The sequence below is a fragment of the Dreissena polymorpha genome, chromosome 2, assembly GCF_020536995.1.
Source record: "Dreissena polymorpha isolate Duluth1 chromosome 2, UMN_Dpol_1.0, whole genome shotgun sequence".
NCBI lineage: Eukaryota > Metazoa > Mollusca > Bivalvia > Myida > Dreissenidae > Dreissena > Dreissena polymorpha.
In genome coordinates, this window is record NC_068356.1 from 31,637,099 (window position 1) to 31,658,549 (window position 21,451).

The 21,451-nt window shown below is 35.8% G+C and overlaps 1 protein-coding gene across 1 annotated transcript in view; it reads right to left on the reverse strand.

Annotated features, from left to right (window-relative positions):
• Positions 1-3,114: 3,114 nt before the first annotated feature.
• LOC127866491 (calcium-activated potassium channel slowpoke-like) overlaps positions 3,115-21,451 on the reverse strand; it is an 87,320-nt gene continuing 68,983 nt past the window's right edge. The window contains exons 21-25 of the mRNA XM_052407038.1: positions 19,766-19,896; positions 19,045-19,239; positions 16,536-16,706; positions 14,889-14,955; positions 3,115-8,033 (exon numbers count right to left, since the gene is read on the reverse strand). Of these exons, the coding sequence (XP_052262998.1) occupies positions 7,960-8,033; positions 14,889-14,955; positions 16,536-16,706; positions 19,045-19,239; positions 19,766-19,896 (638 nt within the window). The 3' untranslated portion in view covers positions 3,115-7,959. The remainder of the gene's footprint in view (positions 8,034-14,888; positions 14,956-16,535; positions 16,707-19,044; positions 19,240-19,765; positions 19,897-21,451) is intronic.

The window sequence follows — 21,451 nt, forward strand, 5'->3', positions numbered from 1 at the left end:
CGGATTTTCCACGATTTGTACCGATTTCCAATATTTTGAGGTCGGGGACATTCGTAGCTCAATCGGCGAAGGTCCTAACTCATTCGTAGATAGTCGTGGGTCGATCTTAGGTGATTCCTGCAACTCGTGAGCTCCCGAAAAATCATGGCCAGATTTTTAACGTGTTTAAAATTTGGCCAGGACCTCCAAGACTGAATTTAATCGCAGTTGACTCGTAACAACGTCGTAGTGCGTTCTTGGGCCTCGTAATGGAATCGTAGGTAATTTGTGACTCATTCGGGAAATCAGTGATCACATGATCTGTCTATGAATCAGCTACGACTTTGTCAAGACAATCACGAGTTCACCCGGAGTGAGTTGCGAGCGCGCTAAGATTCTCGCGATTTAGTTACGAAACAATTATGATTTTGGGTGTGGTATATAAAGAAAGCTTCTCGGTTTTCAGTCATTCAGTTGTTAGGGCTTTGTATGAATAACAGGTAATTTGTTTATAATCAAAAAAGGCAAGAAAAGGCAAGGGCAGGTCCGGGGAAGATAAGTAAGAATACAATCGAAGAATACTACAGCTGCTCTTCGTCGAACTTCCAATTTTGATTTGACGCCAAAAAAGGAACGGAGGCCATGTACACAGAAGAGTGTAGGTCACATTGTAAATAATGATCAATATCAATAGATATTGGCGCCTAATTCTTGGGTGCGTTTCGGTGAGGTCCTAGCTTAGTCGTGACCGATCTGCATCGTTCGTAGAACAATCGCAGTAGATTCTTTCATATCGTAGTGAAGTCGCGACCCTATTCGCAAGAGTTCAACCGAACCCCACGATTCGTCTTAACTCAATCGTACCAGTGTCGTAACTGAATCGAAGACTGTCACGAGTCTTCCCGATTCAATAAATGTGATAAATTGTAGCGAATCGTGGGCTTGATTTCGTAGTGGAATAGGGCCATAATGGGCTCCACCACACCATTCAGCCAACTGACAGGTTGCAAGCAATACACCCACTCCTTCAAAAAGAGGCACACTTGTGGACAAATGATTGTGACCTTGACCTTGCAGATTAAGCACTGCCATAATGAGCAAAATCTCCTCTCAACATCTAGCATGTTATTTTAGAATTTCTGTTTAAAAGTGTAAGTTGCAAGTCATCTATTTCATTTCAATAATTTGAGCATTATTCCTTTTACTTTGACTTTAACACTTGATACACTGGTTCTACGCATAACACTTTGTTTCAACATGGTTAACATTTGTGAAAAGTTATTGTAAAATTCCATACAAGAGGGCCTGAAAGGCCCAAAGTCGCTCACCTGAGATTCAAAGGAACTGACCTGTTCTGTGCAGCCCGAGATGTCATAAGAAAAAAATGTTCTTACCAACTTTCATGACTAGTGGCAGCCACATTTTTCAACAGAACAAGGTTTTACTATAGCCAAATAAGGAAAAATGCCCCACCCCCTGGCAGCCATGTTTTTCGACCAACCGGCATCATATTTTAACTTGTCCAAGATATTATTAGGATAAATCTTCTGACCAAGTTTCATGAAGATCGGACAATAAATGTGGCCTCTAGAGTGTTAACAAGATTTTACTATAGCCATATATTGCCATTTAAGGAAAAATGCCCCACCCCTTGGCAGCCATGTTTTTCAAGCAAACGTAACCATTTTCGAACTCATACAAGATATCATTGAGATCAATCTTCTGACCAAATTTCATGAAGATTGGACAATAAATGTGGCCTCTAGAGTGTTAGCAAGGTTTTACTAAAGCCATATATAGCCATATTAGGAAAGATGCCCCGCCCCCTGGTGGCTATGTTTTTACAGCAACTAAAACAATTTTCGAACACATCCAAGATATCATTGAGACTAATCTTCTGACCAAATTTCATGAAGATTGGACAATAAATGTGGCCTCTAGAGTGTTAACTAGGTTTTAACAAGGGAGTTAACTACTGGTATTAGAAAGTATGTACAGGTTATCTTTCTTTAACAGACTGTTCACATGTTTTTACTATATAGATATAGAGAAAACTGCCCCACCCCCTGGTGGCCATGTTTTTCCACCCTTCATGACCATTTTTTAACTCGTCCGAGATATCTATAAAATCGATCTTTAGACAAAATTTCACGATGATTAGGCTTAAAATGTGACTTCTAGAGTGTTCACAAGCTTTTTTTACTATATAAATATAAGGAAAATGACCCCCTCTTGCGGCCATGTTTTTTACCGATCCGAACCATTTTGGAACTCAACCGTCGTATCCAGGAATCAAAAGTTCTGACCAAATTTCATGAAGATTGGACCAAAAATGTGACTTCTAGAGTGTTCACATATTTTCACTATATACATCTAGAGAAAACTGCCCCACCCCCTGGCGGCCATGTTTTTTCTCCGATCTGGACCATTTTCAAACTCGTCCGAGATATTAATGAAACCAATGTTTTGACCAAGTTTCATAATGATTAGGCTAAAATTGTGACTTCTAGTGTTCACAAGGTTTCTATATAGCCATATAAGGCATACTGCCCCGCCCCCTTGCGGCCATATTTTTCAACGGACACAGTTACATGAAGATTGGGCATCAAATGCGACTTCTACAGTGTTCACAAGGTTTTTTCTTTTTTTTGACCTAGTGACCTAGTTTTTGACCCAGTTTCGAACTCAGTCGAGGTATCAATGGGCGATCACAAAAGCTCACCATGAGCACAGCTCAGGTGAGCTAAAAAAAAATCGCCATGCTGTGATAAGGGGGTTAAATGCATGTGCGTAAAGTGTTGTCTCAGATTAGACCGTGCAGTCCACACAGGCTAATCAGGGACAACACTTTCTGCTTTAATTCTATTTTTCATTTAAAGATAGTCTCTTCTTTAAATCCAGTTTTGGCAAAAAGTGTCATCCTTGATCTGCCTGTGCGAATTGCACAGGCTTATCGGGGATGACACTTACGCACATGCATTTAACCCCCTATTCACAGAGCACTGCCCAAATGATTAAGACGTTATACGGAAAGCTTGAACAGATTCAGGCACGGACAAACGCTTGAAGGATCAACAATTATGACAGCAATTTACATACAGCCAGCTGGCCCAACAAAAAAAAAACACAAGAAAGTTTAACAACATCAACTTTATTCAGCACACATTTTGTATACAAGACAAATGCTAAAGATGGTTTAATGCTTATTTAGAAGGCTGGCAATGGTAGAACATTTGAATAGATCAGGGAAAACAGCTTTACAAATTAAATAACATCTTACATAATAAATGAAATAAATAAACAGTTCAAAATATTGAAGCAAAATATTTGGATTGTGAATTTAATAATTGTTTAGCTGAATCAAACACACAGGTCGTCATCACATCAAAATGGAGCATTAACGCAGATAAAGAAAATTCACATGCAAAGTCACGCTATAATAATAGACATATATTTACATAATAATATAATATCACAGTCTCTTGCCAATGTGTCATGAAATATATAATAACAAGACTATTGCCAAGCAATATATGTCCCCTACCGGCCCCACCATTGTCAGATTTTTTTTTTAAATTTTTATTTGTTGCCATAGCAACCAGAATTTTTGACGTAGAAACAAAATGAAATGACATGCATAATGTCCAATTTGACATCTATCAATGTTTCAAGTTTCATGAAAAAATATGAAGAACTTTTTAAGTTATCGCAGGATCCAGAAAAGTGTGACAAACTGACAGACAGACACACACAGACAGACAGACAGACAGACAGACCGAGTGCAAACCATAAGTCCCCTCCGGTGAAACCAGTAGGGGACAATTATGAGTGTTTCCATCCATTACCAAGTACCAGTTACATCAGCAGAAATAGTGTGGTAGGACAAGCAAAACCTTCTTGTTCATAGTAAAATATTTTTTCCCAAAAAGTTGTGACATAATAGCATCAGAATTTAAGACCAAGATAAATTTCTATTAAACATGTAAATAATATAATATTGTAGGGCGTTACTATTTATGTTTTTGGACAACTATGATGCATATAAATATTTGTCTATTAACCCTTTCCCACTTAGAAGCAAAGTGAAAATGGCTATGTGCATACAGCATAAAACCAGAACAGCCTGCAAGTAACTCGCATTCTGTTAAGGTTGTATGCTGTTTGCTGCTCATCAGTATCTAAGGTTTGGAGATGAAGCCTTAAAAACTTGAATCTAGTAAGAAAGATCTTAAATTAAATATAACATTCTAAGGGACTTCAAATGCGTAAAAATACATATCTAAGTGGTAAAGGATTAAATGACATTGTGTACCGGTACTGGTAAATGGTTGATGTACCGGTACTGGTAAATGGTTGAGGATAGAACAGTTGTGTCTGTTCTGCATGCATACTTCAGACACAGTTTTACTGTGTTTCATGTACATTCCTTCATATGCAATCGATGCCTCTGTCTTGGCATTAGAGAACTTCAACATAATTAATATTAATGATTTTAGAGTAATAATTTAATGCTTCCATTTCAGCAATATTTATCTGTTCAAACAAAATGTACACAATAATAAATATCTTCTATATAATATAATTAAATATATAATTTTTCATAAGAATAAATAGACATACAAAACATTATTGCACTTATATAACTGTGTATAAATACTTCCTTTTTAATATGTTTAGAATAACTTTTGTGTAAAATTATCAAACTTCTTACATGAGTTATATTCTCTGCATTGCTATGTGAGTAAACTACTTGTAAAATATTGAACATCTGAAATACACTATTGAAAGACAGATAAGCTTTTTTTAAATTGCTTTGAAAGAACATGTTCACAAACTACTTTATGAACAAATGCATCAATTTTCGGATGGTACAATATCATATAAACAAGTCAGTTTTTCAAATTCATGTCGCTTATAACATGAAATGAAAAAAAGAGTATGTGTGCGTAGAATTAATTAATTGATAACTCATTTAATGAATTAATGAAAGTGAATACTGGACAAAACAGTTGATAAGGAATATGATGGTACATTGTGCAAATCAGATAATAAAAACACGGTTTTGATAAATAAATGCAGATATTTAAAATAGAAAATAATGATGTTTCAAGTTACACAATCCACCCACTTGAAAGATGTCACTGCAAGCAAAGGATTTCAGACAAGGTGTCTAATTGGGTATATGAATGTCAAGCAATGAACTACCTAAATTGCTTGTTGTCCCAGGAACTAAGTTAAACAAGAAACCGTCGGAGATGGGTCATGCTCCTCAAAGGTTTTTTTGTCACAATATTGCACTATATATTCAGATAAAAGTAAACGTCTTGAGGGGCATAACTTTGGACAAAAAATACGATGGATGGTTTAGCAACTTAAAAATTTCAAAGGGCCATAACTCTAAATAAATCATCTAACCAGAACCCACTAATAACATGTGCATCTCCTTAAGGTAGTTAAGCTTCCCATAAAGCTTCATTTAAGTCCAGTCAGTAGTTGGGGAGAAATAGCCCTATATATTCAGATAAAAGGAAATGTCTTGAGGGCACAATAGTTGGGGGGAAAAGATTTTTTTTTACAGAAAATTAATTTCAAAGGGCCATAACTCTGTGAAAAATCATCCGACCAGAACCCGTTGATAATATGCACATCTCCTCTTAATAGTGAAGCTTCCCATAAAGTTTCATTGAATTCCGGTCATTAGTTGCTGAGAAATAGCCCGGACAAAAATAAATTTTGGGGGAGCATAATAAATGTGAAGGCCATTTAATAAAGAGATTGCACTATTTAATAAAGAAAATAACATGATTCTAAACTAAGAGGTAATAATCATGATAGTGCACACAATACATTCATCCAGTACACAAAAGTGAATCATTATGGGTAAAAATTCAACATCATGGAATAATAAACAGTTTTGCCTATGCAATTTTCACCGAGGTTTGATTAACAATAAAATATCAATGAACATTCAAATGTTATTGATTTTAATGCTGTAAACACTTGAATGTTTTTGAATGTTAACATCATACACTATTGAGGTTACGTTGTTGACTTTGATCACTAAAGAGGTTAAAGCAATTAAGTTTCAAATATGTTTGCTGATTTATGGTGCATTAATTAATTTTGACAAACGCAAACATAAAAATCACAATTGTTTTCAATTAGGCCAGACAGAAACAGTCACTCAGACATTTAACCTCAAAAACATCATAACAAATACAATCATATATACAATTATATAAACTTGTGCAGGAATGAAAAAATGAACTCACTACAAATTCAAAGCCTAAGAAATATGGTAATGCAAATTTCTTGAATCAAAATTCTGATAACCTTGGTAAATAGAGCAAACAATGTTTTCAATCGATCAAAAATATAAAACACATAATGATATAAATCAATCTAACAAATGTTCATGTATTTACAGGTGCATCAACTTGACTTTTTCCAATGCAGCCGGTATGAAAGACTTGCTCAGATATTTTACCAGTTTCCTTGGAAAACTGGGCTTAATGCATGCTTAAGTTTTCCCTCCTTGGAAAACTGGGCTTAATGCATGCTTAAGTTTTCCAGGGGTGTCAAATGCCCAAAATCTAAAATCCTGAAAATAAGCCTTACATGTGGGGGGCCAGTGCCAAGAGGGTAAATAATTAATTTAAATATAATAACTATGCAAACAATATGCCAAATTAAAATAATTTAAGTTTAAAATGACATTTTGTGACAAAAATCTTTAAATACCAGAACAAAAATCCTCTAATTTATAATAAATATAAAAACAGTTTTTGAGGGCCTAAATCCTGATTTCAGGAATAATCCTGAACTTTGACACCCCTGTTTTCCCATTCTGTCTGCACAGGCTAATAATGGACCACACTTTCAGCTTTTATGGAATTTTTCATTTAAAGGAAGTATCTTCTAAACAAAAATCCAGTCTCAGCATAAAGTGTAGTCCAGGATTAGCATGTACAAACATACATTGAGCCCAAGTGTAGTCCAGGATTAGCATGTACAAACATACATTGAGCCCAAGTGTAGTCCAGGATTAGCATGTACAAACATACATTGAGCCCAAGTGTAGTCCAGGATTAGCATGTACAAACATACATTGAGCCCAAGTGTAGTCCAGGATTAGCGTGTACAAACATACATTGAGCCCAAGTGTAGTCCAGGATTAGCATGTACAAACATACATTGAGCCCAAGTGTAGTCCAGGATTAGCATGTACAAACATACATTGAGCCCAAGTGTAGTCCACGATTAGCATGTACAAACATACATTGAGCCCAAGTGTAGTCCACGATTAGCATGTACAAACATACATTGAGCCCAAGTGTAGTCCAGGATTAGCATGTACAAACATACATTGAGCCCAAGTGTAGTCCAGGATTAGCATGTACAAACATACATTGAGCCCTGCAGTTTTCCCAGAATGTGGGCCATTAAGCTAAGATAGCAGTAACCTATTATGATATGCAATCGATATATGGCATCACTGACAGGAACTATTTCATTACAGAAATCCTAAAGGTTTGCATTGCAGCTTCTCACATTGGCTTGACAATTCCCTATTGTGGTATGCCAATGTTTTTAAAAAGTAGACTGACACAGTAATAGCAACTTTATAATTGCTGTTCAACGAAATGTGATAGCCATTAAAAACTGTTTTATGATGTTTGTACAACATCTGAGGAAATTTGATATAATCTGGAATGTTTGAATTATCAACAGAACCTGATCATAATGCAGCTAGTTAAAGTTCACTATAATAAATAATCTTCACATTAATAAAGCCTGATGCTAATGAGGACACTGATGATTGTACATTAAAGATTTCATTGTCTTTGAATTGCAATTATGAAAAAACTCCTCCAAGGGGGATCACTCTAATTGAGCTGATGCCACAACCGCAGTCACTATGCTAACTATGCGTTGTATTCCCCTTGGCTATTACTGTAGTGGTACTGTTTCGATTCAATGTCATGCTCGGCTCTGCGATGTGATGATGGCCTCTTTTTTGTCTTCGGATTGGTAAATGGTTGGAGACAGAAAATCTGAAATAAACATTGAATTAATTAACTAAAAAAAATCTTAAAAATAATTAGTATTTTGACACAAAATAATTGTGAAGCTTTTAATATTATTTGTAACATTATGTGTCATAATTGATTACTCAAAAAAATCTGAAAACAAAACACAAGTTGAATAAATAAAACAATGATAACTAGAACTGTTGATATTGTGCCTGAAATAATGAAAATTTGCTTTGTCAGAGGGGATAGGCAGTTTAGTTGAATGAACTGGTTTCCAAACAAGTCAAGCTTCATACCCCTTTCAGTGCAGGAACCGAATTTTTAAGGCCTTTGCAAACAGTTTGGATCCAGATGAGACGCCACAGAATGCGGCGTCTCATCAGGATCCAAACTGTTTGCTATTCTGACAGTATTCTTTGAAAAAAATGAAAGAAAATGCTAATTTTAGGAATTCAGCAGACAACATTTTAGCAGACGACAAATTTCCCAGCATGCAAAGGGATACTCATGAAATGTGCCTTTATACCTCATATTGTAGTCAAGATAGGCCTTGATCAAATGTCAGCATGAATAAGGGCAATTACTATGCAATTCTGACAGCAAGAGTCATGGCTCTTGTGCACTGTACATCATAACTATCTACCTATAAAACATCAAGTTGATACCGGGTAACTCCTATAATTTGCAAGATAATATAAATGCAATAAATTAACAACAGCCGTGTAACGGCTCAAAATATTAAAGCAGCTAGGAGTTTGGGTTATTTTGCACTTCCCACTTATGAGATCTAAACTAAATTAAGTTTTAAAATCATGCCTATATAGTTATTAAGATATGATCTGTACACAATTTAAATAGGAAAATAATTACCAACGGCAATAATTGTTAATATGTGGAAGCAACTTAAAGTTCCTGAACACTGCATTTCCCCATAATGACATCTAGCTTCCAAAACAATTTAATCTCAATACATCATTAAATGTCAAGAAATTCTCCATACACAAATTTAGCAAGGGCAATCACTCTAAAAAATAGAGGAGCAGTTACTGAGTTAAGGTTCTTATGCTCTGCAAATCTTCATCAATCAGATCTATCAACCTATGAAGTTTCAAGTTGATACATACATTTCGAGATATGCTCTAAACAAAATTTCAGAAAAAAACATTAACTAAGGGCAGTAACTAAACACTAGGGGAGCACAAGTTATGGTTCTTGTTTACTGCACACACACTCAATGAGACCTTCCTACCTATTAGGTTTCAAGTAGATGCATCTTTTAGTTTTTGAGGAATTTTTAGACAAAATGTAAGTACAAACATTAGTAAACAGCAATCACTTTGATAATAGGACAAACAAGAGTTATGGCTCTTGTGCAATGCACACCTCAAATGAGATCTGCTTACCTATGAAGTTTCAAGTTGATACCTCTAATATTTGTTTAGATATGCTGTGCACAAAATTTAAGTAAAAACTTAAGAAGTTCAATAATATATGGGAGGAAGAAGTATTGTTGTTGTGCACTGACAAAGGACGGAGAGACAACCTGAATCAAATATATTCCCCTTACTACCCCATTTTGCTGGCGTATAATTAAGTGTTATTTTAGAATATATAAATATGATAGAATCATAAATGATTGCAACTAGTCATGGCATTCCACTAAATGTACAATACTGCTACACTCACAGCTATTAGCACACCAAAGCATCACTCCATGCCTAATATGCCTCATTTGGACCAAAAGTACATACTACACATAGAGCAGCTAAAATAAATCCACATTCTGTTTTAACCTTAAAATCTGTGTATCATCTTTATTACCACAGTGATTATATTAATATGATGTGACACTTTGTTAAAAAAGTTGCAAAATATGACAAGTCATCATTTAATTATTTCAGTTTTTAAGAATAACATCTTTTTTTATCTGCTGGTTGTTATATGTTCTTTTGCCCATGGGAACCAAATACAAACCATTTTCCCCCACAACCCTCAGTGGATATTTCCAGCACATTGCCTTCACCAAATAACATACATAAACAAATCCAGTTTAGGCGGAAAGTGTCAGCCCTGATTAGCCTGTGTGGACTTCACAGGCTAATCTGGGAAGAAAGTTTATACACTTGCATTAAGGCAAGTTTTCCTATAGTGAGTCTCATTCCATCCTTCAATACAGAATATGTCCAGAACAGTTGATGATTTCAGTGTAAAAACTACACATTTACTTCTTGTATAATCATGCATCTTATGGCATGTTCATGACCTATTGACCAGACATTGACTATTTCATGACAATAACTCAACACAACATAACACGAGATGGTGTTCCAACTAGAATATCACAGGTGAACAGAATTTTTATCATTAAAAAATTAGAATATAGTTTAATATAGCTTATGTTATTTTCAGTATGATTAATCAATGATATTTGTTTGATTCGGTGGAATATCGCTTTAAACTCACAAGTGATTATAGAAAATACTATTTTCACGAGTTGCGAAGCCACATGTGAAAATATATTTTTTCTATGATCACAAGTGAATCAAAATTGATATTCAACCGAATCCAAAAAAATTTCTTTTTATGTTATGCCTTTTTTTTCCGCAGTTTATTTACATTGTAAAAGAGTCACACTGGAGAATTTCCCTGGAATAATGACATCATTTTGTAAACAAGAGCACCGCCTAACGGGTGCCAACGCTCGGCTGCGGGTGCAGTTTTGAACAAATGAAAGCTTGTCAGAATTTTTTTATTTTTTTTTAGAGGTCACAGTGACCTTGACCTTTGACCTAGTGATGGGTTTGGCGTGTACAACTCATCAAGGTGCATCTACATATGAAGTTTCAAAGTTGTAGGTGGAAGCACTTTGATTTTATAGCAAAATGTGAATGTTTTAGCACGACGTGGACGTCAGACGACACGAAGAGCTGGCTATGACAATACCTTGGGTTTTCGCCGAAAACAGCCGAGCTAAAAAATGACGTCCTTTCACAGTAAAACAGTATAATTTTCACTGTTATTTTTCACCTGTTCTGTGCAGCCCAAGATGTCATTAGAACAAAATGTTCTTACCAACTTTCATGACTAGTGAACACCCTGGCAGCCACATTTTTCAACAGACCAGAACCATTTTCATACATATCCAAGATATCATTTAAACAAATATACTGACAAAGTTTCATAAAGATTCATAAGTCCATATAAGGAAAAATGCCTCGCCCACTGGTGGCCATGTTTTTCAAGCAACTGGAACCATTTTCGAACTTGTCCAAAATATCATTGGGACAAATCTTCTGACAAAGTTTCATGATGATCGTACAATAACTACAGCTTCTAGAGTGTTAACAAGGTTAAACTATAGCTATATAAGGAAAAATGCCACGCCCCCTTGGCAGCCATGTTTTTCCACAAACCGGAACCATTTTCAAACTCATCCAAGATATCATTGGGACAAATCATCTAACCAAGTTTCATGATGATCGGACAATAAATGTGGCCTCTAGAGTGTTAACAAGGTTTTACAAAAGCATGATATATAGCCATATTAGGAAAAATGCCCAGCCCCCTGGTGGCCATTTTTTTTGAGCAACCGATACAATTTTTGAACTTTTCCAAGATATCATTAGGACAAATCTTCTGACCCAGTTTCATGAAGATCAGAAAATAAATGTGGCCTCTAGAGTGTTAACAAGGTTATGCCCCGCCCCTTGGCAGCCATGTTTTTCAAGCAAACGTAACCATTTTCGAAATCATCCAAGATATCATTAAGACCAATCTTCTGATCAAATTTCATGAAGATTGGACAATAAATGTAGCCTCTAGAGTGTTAGCAAGGTTTTACTATAGACATATTAGGAAAACTGCCCCGCCCCCTGGTGGCCATGTTTTTTCACCAATCTGGACCAATTTCGAACTCGTTCGAAAACAATAAAACGAATATTTTGACCAAGTTTCATGATGATTGGGCAAAGATTGTGACTTCTAGAGTGTTCCCTAGGTTTCTCGATAGCCATATAAGGAATACTGCCCCGCCCTTCCTGGCGGCCATGTTTTTCAACGGACCGGAACCATTTTTGAACTCGACCAACATATCATTTAGACAAACATTTTGACAAAGTTACATGAAGATTGGGCATCAAATGTGACTTCTACAGTGTTGACAAGTTTTTCTTTTTTTTTAACTAGTGACCTAGTTTTTGACCCAGTTTCGAACTCAGTCGAGGTATCAATGGGACAAATGTTCTGACCAAATTTCATGAAGATCAGACAATAAATGTGGCCTCTAGAGTGTTCACAAGGCAAAATGTTGGCAACGCACGACGGACAAAAGGCTATCACAAAAGCTCACCATGAGCACATTGTGCTCAGGTGAGCTAAAAACAAACAAAAGCAAACATATCAATTTGCATATGATATTGCTCACCTTGATTTTTTTTTTTCACAACCAGAGTTAGGCCTTTTAGCAAACAAAAAAAACTTCATTTTCACTTGTGTTGCACGTAATTAAAAACTAGAGTGTTAACAAGATTTTACTATAGCCATATACATGTATAGCCATATAAGGAAAAATGCCCCGCCCCTTGGCAGCCATGTTTTTCAAGCAAAGGTTACCATTTTTTAACTCATCCAAGATATCATTGTGACAAATCTTCTGAGCAAGTTTCATGACCATCGGAAAATAAATGTAGCCTCTAGAGTGTTAACAAGGTTTTACTATAGCCATATAAGGAAAAATGCCTTGCCCCCTGGCAGCCATGTTTTTCAACAAACCGACATCATTTTCGAACTCGTCCAAGGTATTATTGGGATGAATCTTCTGACCAAGTCTCATGAAGATCAGACAATTAATGTGGCCTCTAGAGTGTTAACAAGATTTTACTATAGCCATATATAGCCTGTAAGGAAAAATGCCACACCCCTTGGCAGCCATGTTTTTCAAGCAAACGTTACCATTTTCAAACTCATCCAAGATATCATTGAGACCAATCTTCAGACCAAATTTCATGAAGATTGGACAATAAATGTGGCCTCTAGAGAGTTAACAAGGCAAATGTTGACGCCGCACAACGCACGACTGACGACAGACAAAAAGCGATCACAAAAGCTCACCATGAGCACGTTGTGCTCAAGTGAGCTAAAAACAGAAAGCATAAAATAAAGTTGTAAACTCAGGTAATATAATTATAAATCATATGAAATAATAATAAATTAAAATGATTAAAAATTTTAAATACCAGTACATCCTGTTCATAAGTTTATCAACTTTACTGTTGAGACAAGAAATGTCACTGTTGCGACACATATAGCCTATTTAACAATGGTAAATTTGACCTTTAAGAAAGCGCAATAGCAATGCAGTTAATGCATACAATATATGGTCTTGAAATGATGTATTTTTTTGTTTGTTTAAATGACAAAATACTTACATGATTAATATAATATTACAAGTAAGAACTATGTACATATTTCAAAAGTCACTTTAAACAGGTGAATATGCAGAACCTCCAACATTATTCTGTGACCTTGACCTTTAAGACAGTGACATGGTTTTGCACGCATCACATTGGCTTGAAATGATTATTTCTTATACTCTAACTACAGTACAACCTAAGAACAGTGGTCACCTGCAGTGGTCAGCCTATAATCCCCCAGAGGAAAATCATTCTATATTACAGCTGCGTATAACGGTCACCTGGCTATAGTGACCAGCAGCCAGTATATTTTACTCTGAAAGCCATGAAGCATAATTATTATCTTTGTTTAACGATAGATATGAATTTAAATCAATTAAATTAAATATAAAAGATATAATCCTATTAATCCTTTTACCCACAATGAGCTTTTGTTCAAATTACACTATGTGCAAAATGACTAGGGGGGGGAAAACAATCTGGCAATAGTTCCAACTGACCAACCATCCAATAAGTGATAACCTCAGGACAGCAGTCACCTGTCTACAATGGCCCATTCGACCATTGCTCTTGACTGACAGCTGTTTCCAGGTTGGACTGTATAAACATATGACGATGGAGAAAGTCATTTATACCTTCACCATAAATCAAAGGATATTGTAGTTCCATTCAACGGGTCTTCTTGATATTATAATTATTTGTGCCAATTTATTAAGGAATCCAAAAATTCACAACAAAGTTATTGACAGGACACGAACATGTACTTTGGCTATACATGTAGTCATATAAGGAATATACTGCAACTTCAAGAGTGACCTTGACCTTGAAGCAAGGTTTTTGCAAGCAACACATTGTTTTTATATGATTATTATTTTTGCCCATTTATATAAAAAATCTCATTATGCATGACTAAATTATGAGCTGGACACATAATGTTCTACACAAATGTACACACGGACTCACCAACGGACATAATGAACAATATGCCTGTCTGCTAATATAATGGCAGGGGTAATACAAAGCTTTAGGCAGAAGAGTGACAATGTGGCCATTAGCCATTAAATGCTCACCTGATTCTATGTTGTGATTATACCTTTTCAAGAGAAAGTGGTCAAAATGTTGACAACAAACAACAACATACAACCCTTGACCACAATGGACCACAAAAGCTCACACATGAGCACCTCACACTTCATACTCTGAGCTTAAAACAGAATTTAAATCAGAAAAATAATATTTTAAAAGAAAATGCATATTTATCATGATCTATAGTATCAAAATGATACATGCAATATTACCATTACCATACTTCGACTCTTAAACAGGATACATTCCACTTATATACACTGCAGAATGCACACACCCGACTACACTGCATGGTTATACATTTTACACTAAACTTCGCCACTAGCAAGGAAACAAGGTAGGTGGGAAATGCACACATGCCCATTACATAGGTTCTTACTTTTGTCAGTTCCGTTTGGTAAAGGAGCAGAGCTTTTAGAGAGATTACAGGGAATGAGGGAGAACACCTGAGCGGAAAGAAAATACATACATCAGTTAGTATAATTATAAGAGAGCCTGTAATATTGATCAAGGTCATTTATTTTCTTTACAAAGCTGTCACAAGGTCATTAATTATTGTATGCAAAATTATAAATTTGTTTTTTTGTTGTTTGCAAATTATATTCATTAGGAACAGAATTCTAAATAATGCTGGGTATTTATATTTAACATTAAGAGAAGTGACAAACCAGGACTGACAGTAATGACTTATCATGAGCTCCTAATGATCTCAATTTTGATGACATCATTTTTTTGTCAGAACTTAGACAATATAATGACAAAACCATGTATAGAAGAATATTTGTATGCAGTATGGTCAACAGAGACTGAAACAATTGTGTTAGAAATCTACAGTGAAGCCTTTCTAAACCAAACAGTGTTGGGACCAAGCAAAATGTTCAGTTTTCAGAGGGGATTGGTTTTAACAATTTTAAGTTTAAACAGGTTTCACTGTACAGGTACTTATATTGTTTGATCAACAGGATTAGATAAAGATGATTAGGTTATAGATATCCAGATTTCTTATTTTGCACCTTTTTCAACAAAAATGTTAATAAATATGTTTATTGAATATTGAAAACAAATGACCTGAAACATATAGGCAACAAAACAAGGTATTTATTATGTTGCTGGGACTATTAACGTTATTAAGTAATTCACAATTATTTGCCAATCAAGCAGTCTGCAAATTAAAATCAATAAAAACTAGAACATTTTTGTAGTCTGACTGAAATCATGTATTTTGTGGCTGTTCTGCAGTTTTTATATAATTCCGAGATGCACATTGGTAACTTGCCCTATAAAATGTGCTAAAAGATAATAATTAGAGATGCTCTGCTGGTAGTGAGGCCTGATGGAACCATTTTATTGAAATATTGGCAAACTCAATTGAATTATTAAATATAACTTAACAACATGCAGGTTATGGTGTAACACGTTTCCTCATAAAATCCGCCCCTCACTCCACCCCAACCCCCTTTATATGACATTTGCAACTTATAAAAGAAGTTTCTCCTTAAAAGCCAGAATGTAGATATTAAGATGTTAATTGCCTAATGTGTTACTCTAGCTAACAGCTATAGACAAACTCTGAGCAAAAAATAAACCTAGTGCCATATGTAGAAACATTTGCTACTTTGCATTTAGTTTTATTAAACTGTTTGGGTTTTTGAATTTTAAACTAACAATGTGTGAATAAAAAACGCTCTTTAATATATATTATTTTGATCTATCATCTGACATGCTGAGTTTAGTTGGTATGTACCAGTATTAAAACATGCATTGCCTTCATGTGTATGATTCTCAGAACCCAGAGTGTGTTAGATTCCGCTATTAAGTGCACTAGCTAATGTGCAGTAGAGATGCTTGGCAATAAATTTCTAACAACAAAATACAATAAACATTTGCTGAAATGTTTTAATATATAAGAGGAGACATTATCAGTGCCTAAAAAGTAATAAATAGTAAAAATCTTAAAAGTGCTGAAAACAATAAAATACATTAAAAAAAAACGTGAGAAGTTTATCTGTCCCAGAAGCCATAGTACCTGGTCAGTTGGTAGCAACTTGAAGTCCTCAGGTGGGTTTGTGATCACGTAGCGCTTTGACGAGGGACTCTTCTCATTGGAGGTTGTGTCCCGGAACCGGTACAGACCAATACACAGGATGCCCTGGTGTCGTAGCGCGTGAATAAACAGGGCTCCGTACGTACCCCCTTCCTAAAAAACAACGTAGACTTATTGATTATCAATTAAATTGCATTGCATATATACTATAGTTATACTACTAAAAGCATATAACCATTAGTTATAATATATTTAACCGACAACATCAACTAGCTTTATCATCACAGCATGCCACAGATTTGCGCTTAAGTAATCCATTATGTGAACTTATTTAAGAGAGTTAAATAAAAAATAGTTTATGCCCCTCTGACCATGAGTATTGATCACTTGATCTTAAAAACACTAGTCAAGACTAGCCACTTTACACATTTAATTAACCCTTTACCATTTAGATATTTTGATGTTTGTGTAGTCCCTTAGAAAGTAATATTAAATACCTTTCTTACTAGATTTATGTTTTAAAGGTTTCATTTCCAACCCAAAGATACCGATGAGCAGCAAACAGCATAAAACCTGAACAGACTGCGAGTTACTCGCAAGCTGTTCTGATTTTATGCTATTTGCACAAAGCCATTTCACTTTACTTCTAAGTGGGAAAGGGTTAATTGATCCTAGTTTTCATGTTACAAGCTCCTTGACCTGACCTCAAGGTTGTTGCCTTCATATCCTTCAGAATACCAACATACCCACTACCACAATTTGTAGTTCAAACTAAACTCTGGATAATTCTTGTATAAATGGTTTTTTAGTAACAAGCACCTATGACCTTCATCTTAGACAGGTTGACCTCAACATTAATATGCTTCTTGGCCTAATGACAGACCTACCAATCACACAACCAACTGACCAATGGACAGGTGCATACCCCACTTTTTCAAAAGGTGGCTTAATTTAATATTGGATCTTTAAACTATAGAACTGTTTTTTTGGCGTGTGTTTATTTTTCTTAATATTCACAGATTTGTTTCCTCACTAAAACTATTGAAACAAGGCTGTTTGTAAAACATGCATGCCCCCCATATGTGCTTTCAGTTGTAGTGGCAGCCATTGTGTGAATACGTTTTTTGTTACTGTGAATTGACCTTTGACCTAGTGATTTGAAAATCAATAGGGATCATCTGCAAGTCATGATCAATGAACCTATGAAGTTTCATGATCCTAGGCCTAATTATTCTTGAGTTATCATCAGGTTACCATTTTACTGTTTCGATTCACTGTGACCTTGACCTTTGACCTAGTGACCTGAGAATTAATAGCTGTCACCTGCTAGTCATGATCAATGTACCTATGCAGTTTGATGATCCTAAGCGTAAGCTTTCTTGAGTTATCATCCGGAAACCATTTTACTGTGTCCAGTCACTGTGACCTTGACCTTTGACCTAGTGACCTGAACATTAATAGCTGTCACCTGCTAGTCATGATCAATGTACCTATGAAGTTTGATGATCCTAGGCGTAAGCATTCATGAGTTATCATCCGGAAACCATTTTTCTGTTTCGAGTCACCATGACCTTGACCTTGGACCTAGTGACCTGAAAATCAATAGGGGTCATCTGCGAGTCATGATCAATGTACCTAAGAAGTTTCATGATCCTAGGCGTAAGTGTTCTTGAGTTATCATCCGGCAACCAATTTACTATTTCGAGTCACTGTGACCTTGACCTTTGACCTAGTGACCCGGAAACCATCTGGTGGACGGACGGACGGACCGACCTACCGACATGTGCAAAACAATATACCCCCTCTTCTGCCAGTCATGATCAATGTACCTATGAAGTTTGATGATCTTAGGCGTAAGCGTTCTTGAGTTATCATCCAGAAACCATTTTACTGTTTCGAGTCACCGTGACCTTGACCTTTGACCTAGTGACCTAAAAATCAATAGGGGTCATTTGCCAGTCATGATCAATGTACCTATGAAGTTTCATGATCCTAGGCCTAAGTGTTCTTGAGTTATCATCCGGAAACCATCTGGCGGACAGACGGACCGACCTACCGACATGTGCAAAACAATATACCCCCTCTTCTTCGAAGGGGGCCATAATAAATGGTGTCTACCTGAATATTACCATACATACATATGCTTCTCTTATCCCAAAACATAAGTTGTAATGCAATTGTATTTCTATAAATGGTATCGGTGCAAATTTATGATTGAATAGCCTATTGTTAAAGTGGGATGTTGTTTTTTCCTATTAGCCAAAACATGAACAATAGCGAACAAATATTGCAATTCTATTTTAAGTCATGATTATTTTTAATAATTATTATTGTCTGTTTTTACTTTAGGTTTTACTTTCATCTACATAACGATGCAAATTAATGACTTTGCTAATAAATTTAAATGGAGACTTTGAGAGAAAAATACAGAAACTCGTGCTCGCAAATTCAAACAATGCATTAGTGCCCAAACAGAATGAACCCAACTGACCCCAAACTCTGCAAAGGGTCCGTCATACAAGGACACCTGCGCCACTCTACACCTGTCCCTATTGGCGAGGACGGCAGGGGTGCAGTAGCCTCCCCTCATGCCCGCCCCCTCTGCAAGTATCTGCTCCAGCTCTGGGGTGGCCCCGCCTGTGATCAGGGTCCGTATCAGGGTCAGAGCGTTGTCGTTGAAGTAACTCTGGATAATGAATTTGTTGTAATATTTACAAACACTCTGTAGAAAGTTTAATTGTAATTTTCATGAATTTGCTGCAATATTACAACAATCTGGAATAATTGTATTAATTATAAAATTCACAAGAAACATATTGCAATATTTTAAACACTCAGTAAAATAAGGAAAGTATTGTATTGTTTAAAGTAATGGACTAAAAACAAAGTTTACATACATGTAGTATTTTTCTTTCTAAACATTTATATTCCACAATGTACAGGTGTGGCCAATATCTGATCAATTTACACAGATATTATAATTAAAGTTATACATCACTTTAATATCAGTTACATATTTTTCTTTCTGCAAGCAATGTCTAAATCAAAAATTATAAACCTATTTCTCTATCATTAAAACTGATTAACCAATACCTGTTTGAGACCAGTCAAATAAATTTAAAGAGAGTAGACAAGTATAACATTTTCTTATAAGAACATAAGACATACATTGACACAACAGAAGGATGCTGCTGCAATTATCCCCCACATACCGTGCTCATTAAGGAGTCCAGGACGCTGACAGCGAAGGCTGTCCCACACGCAAACGGCTGCGTCATGTACAGCTGTGTGTCAGGATCATCTTCATCATCTTGGTCCAAAAACTGCACGTTAGAATCGTTGGCTGAAATAAGATTGTTGTTTGAGTGAATACTTTTCTAATATAGATATGAGTTGCGCTGCGTAAACCAGGCTTAATGTATGTGCTTAAAGTTTGATCTCTTATTCGTCTGTGCAGTTTACACAGGCTCATCAGAGACGACACTTTCTGCCTTTTAAGAGAAAAAAACATAAATGAGGAAAGTGTTGTCCTTGATTAGCCTGTGCAGACTGAGCAGCTAATCTGGGACAACACATAACACACTTGCATTAAGCCCAGTTTTCTCAGAGAGCAGTTCATATCTATGAATGTTTCACAGACTGATTTAGAAATCAAGCACTCATGCTTTCATTATCGCATACAATAGATGTACATGCACTTATAATTGTTTAATGGACACATGTCACTACCTAAATATTGTGTACTTTGTGTATTATTATTGTGTATGCATGGCCAATTTCATTTCCACGTCAAAACACATTCACTGAGACAAGCGCCACATGTCAACTGATATTTCCCTTAAGTCACCTAGTTCGTGATATCTCCCTGTACTCACCTAGCTCTGTGATATCTTCCTTAAATCACCTAGCTCTGTGATATCTTATTCAATTACATATCTCTGTGATATCTCCTTTTACTCACCCAGCTCTGTGATATCTCACACATATAGCTCTATGATATTTCCATTTATTCACCTGTCTCTGTGATATTTCTCTTTACTCACATAGCTCTGTGATATTTCCCTACACTCACCTAGCTCTGTAATATTTCCATACACCCACAAAGCTCTGTGATATTTCCCTACACTTATTAAGCTCTTTGATATTCTTTTCACTCACCAAGCTCTGTGATTACCCTTTAATCACCTAGCTCTGAGATAATTTCCTACAATTACCAAGCTCTGTTATATTTCTCTTTACTCACCTAACTCTGTAGTACTTACCTACACTCACCTAGCTCTGTGGTATTTCCATTCACTCAGGTAACTCTGTGATATTTACCTGCTCTAACCTAGCTCTGTAATATTTCCATACAATTACATATCTCTGTGATATTTCTCTTGACTCACCAAGCTCTGTGATATTTCTATGTTCTCACCTAGCTCTGTGATATTTCACTTTAATCACATAGCTCTGAGGTATTTTCCTTTCATCACCAAGCTCTGAGATATTTTACAATAATTATCAAGCTCTGTGATATTTCCCTTCACTCACCTAACTCTGTATTATTTACCTACACTCACCAAGCTCTGTGATATTCCCCTACACTCACCTAACTCTGAGATATTTTCCTACACTCACCTAGCTCTGTGATATTTCCTTTCATTTATCTTGATCTGTGATATATCGTGTCAATAACATAGCTCTGTGATATTTCAATTGACTTACCTAGCTCTGTGATATTTCCCTACACTCATCTAGGTCTATGGTATTTCCCTTAACTCACCTACCTCTGTGATATTTCCCCTTGATCATTTAGCTATGAAATATTTTCCTACAATTACCTAGCTCTGTGATATTTTCCTACGATTACCTAGCTCTGTGATATTTATCTACACTCATCTAGCTCTGTGAGTTCT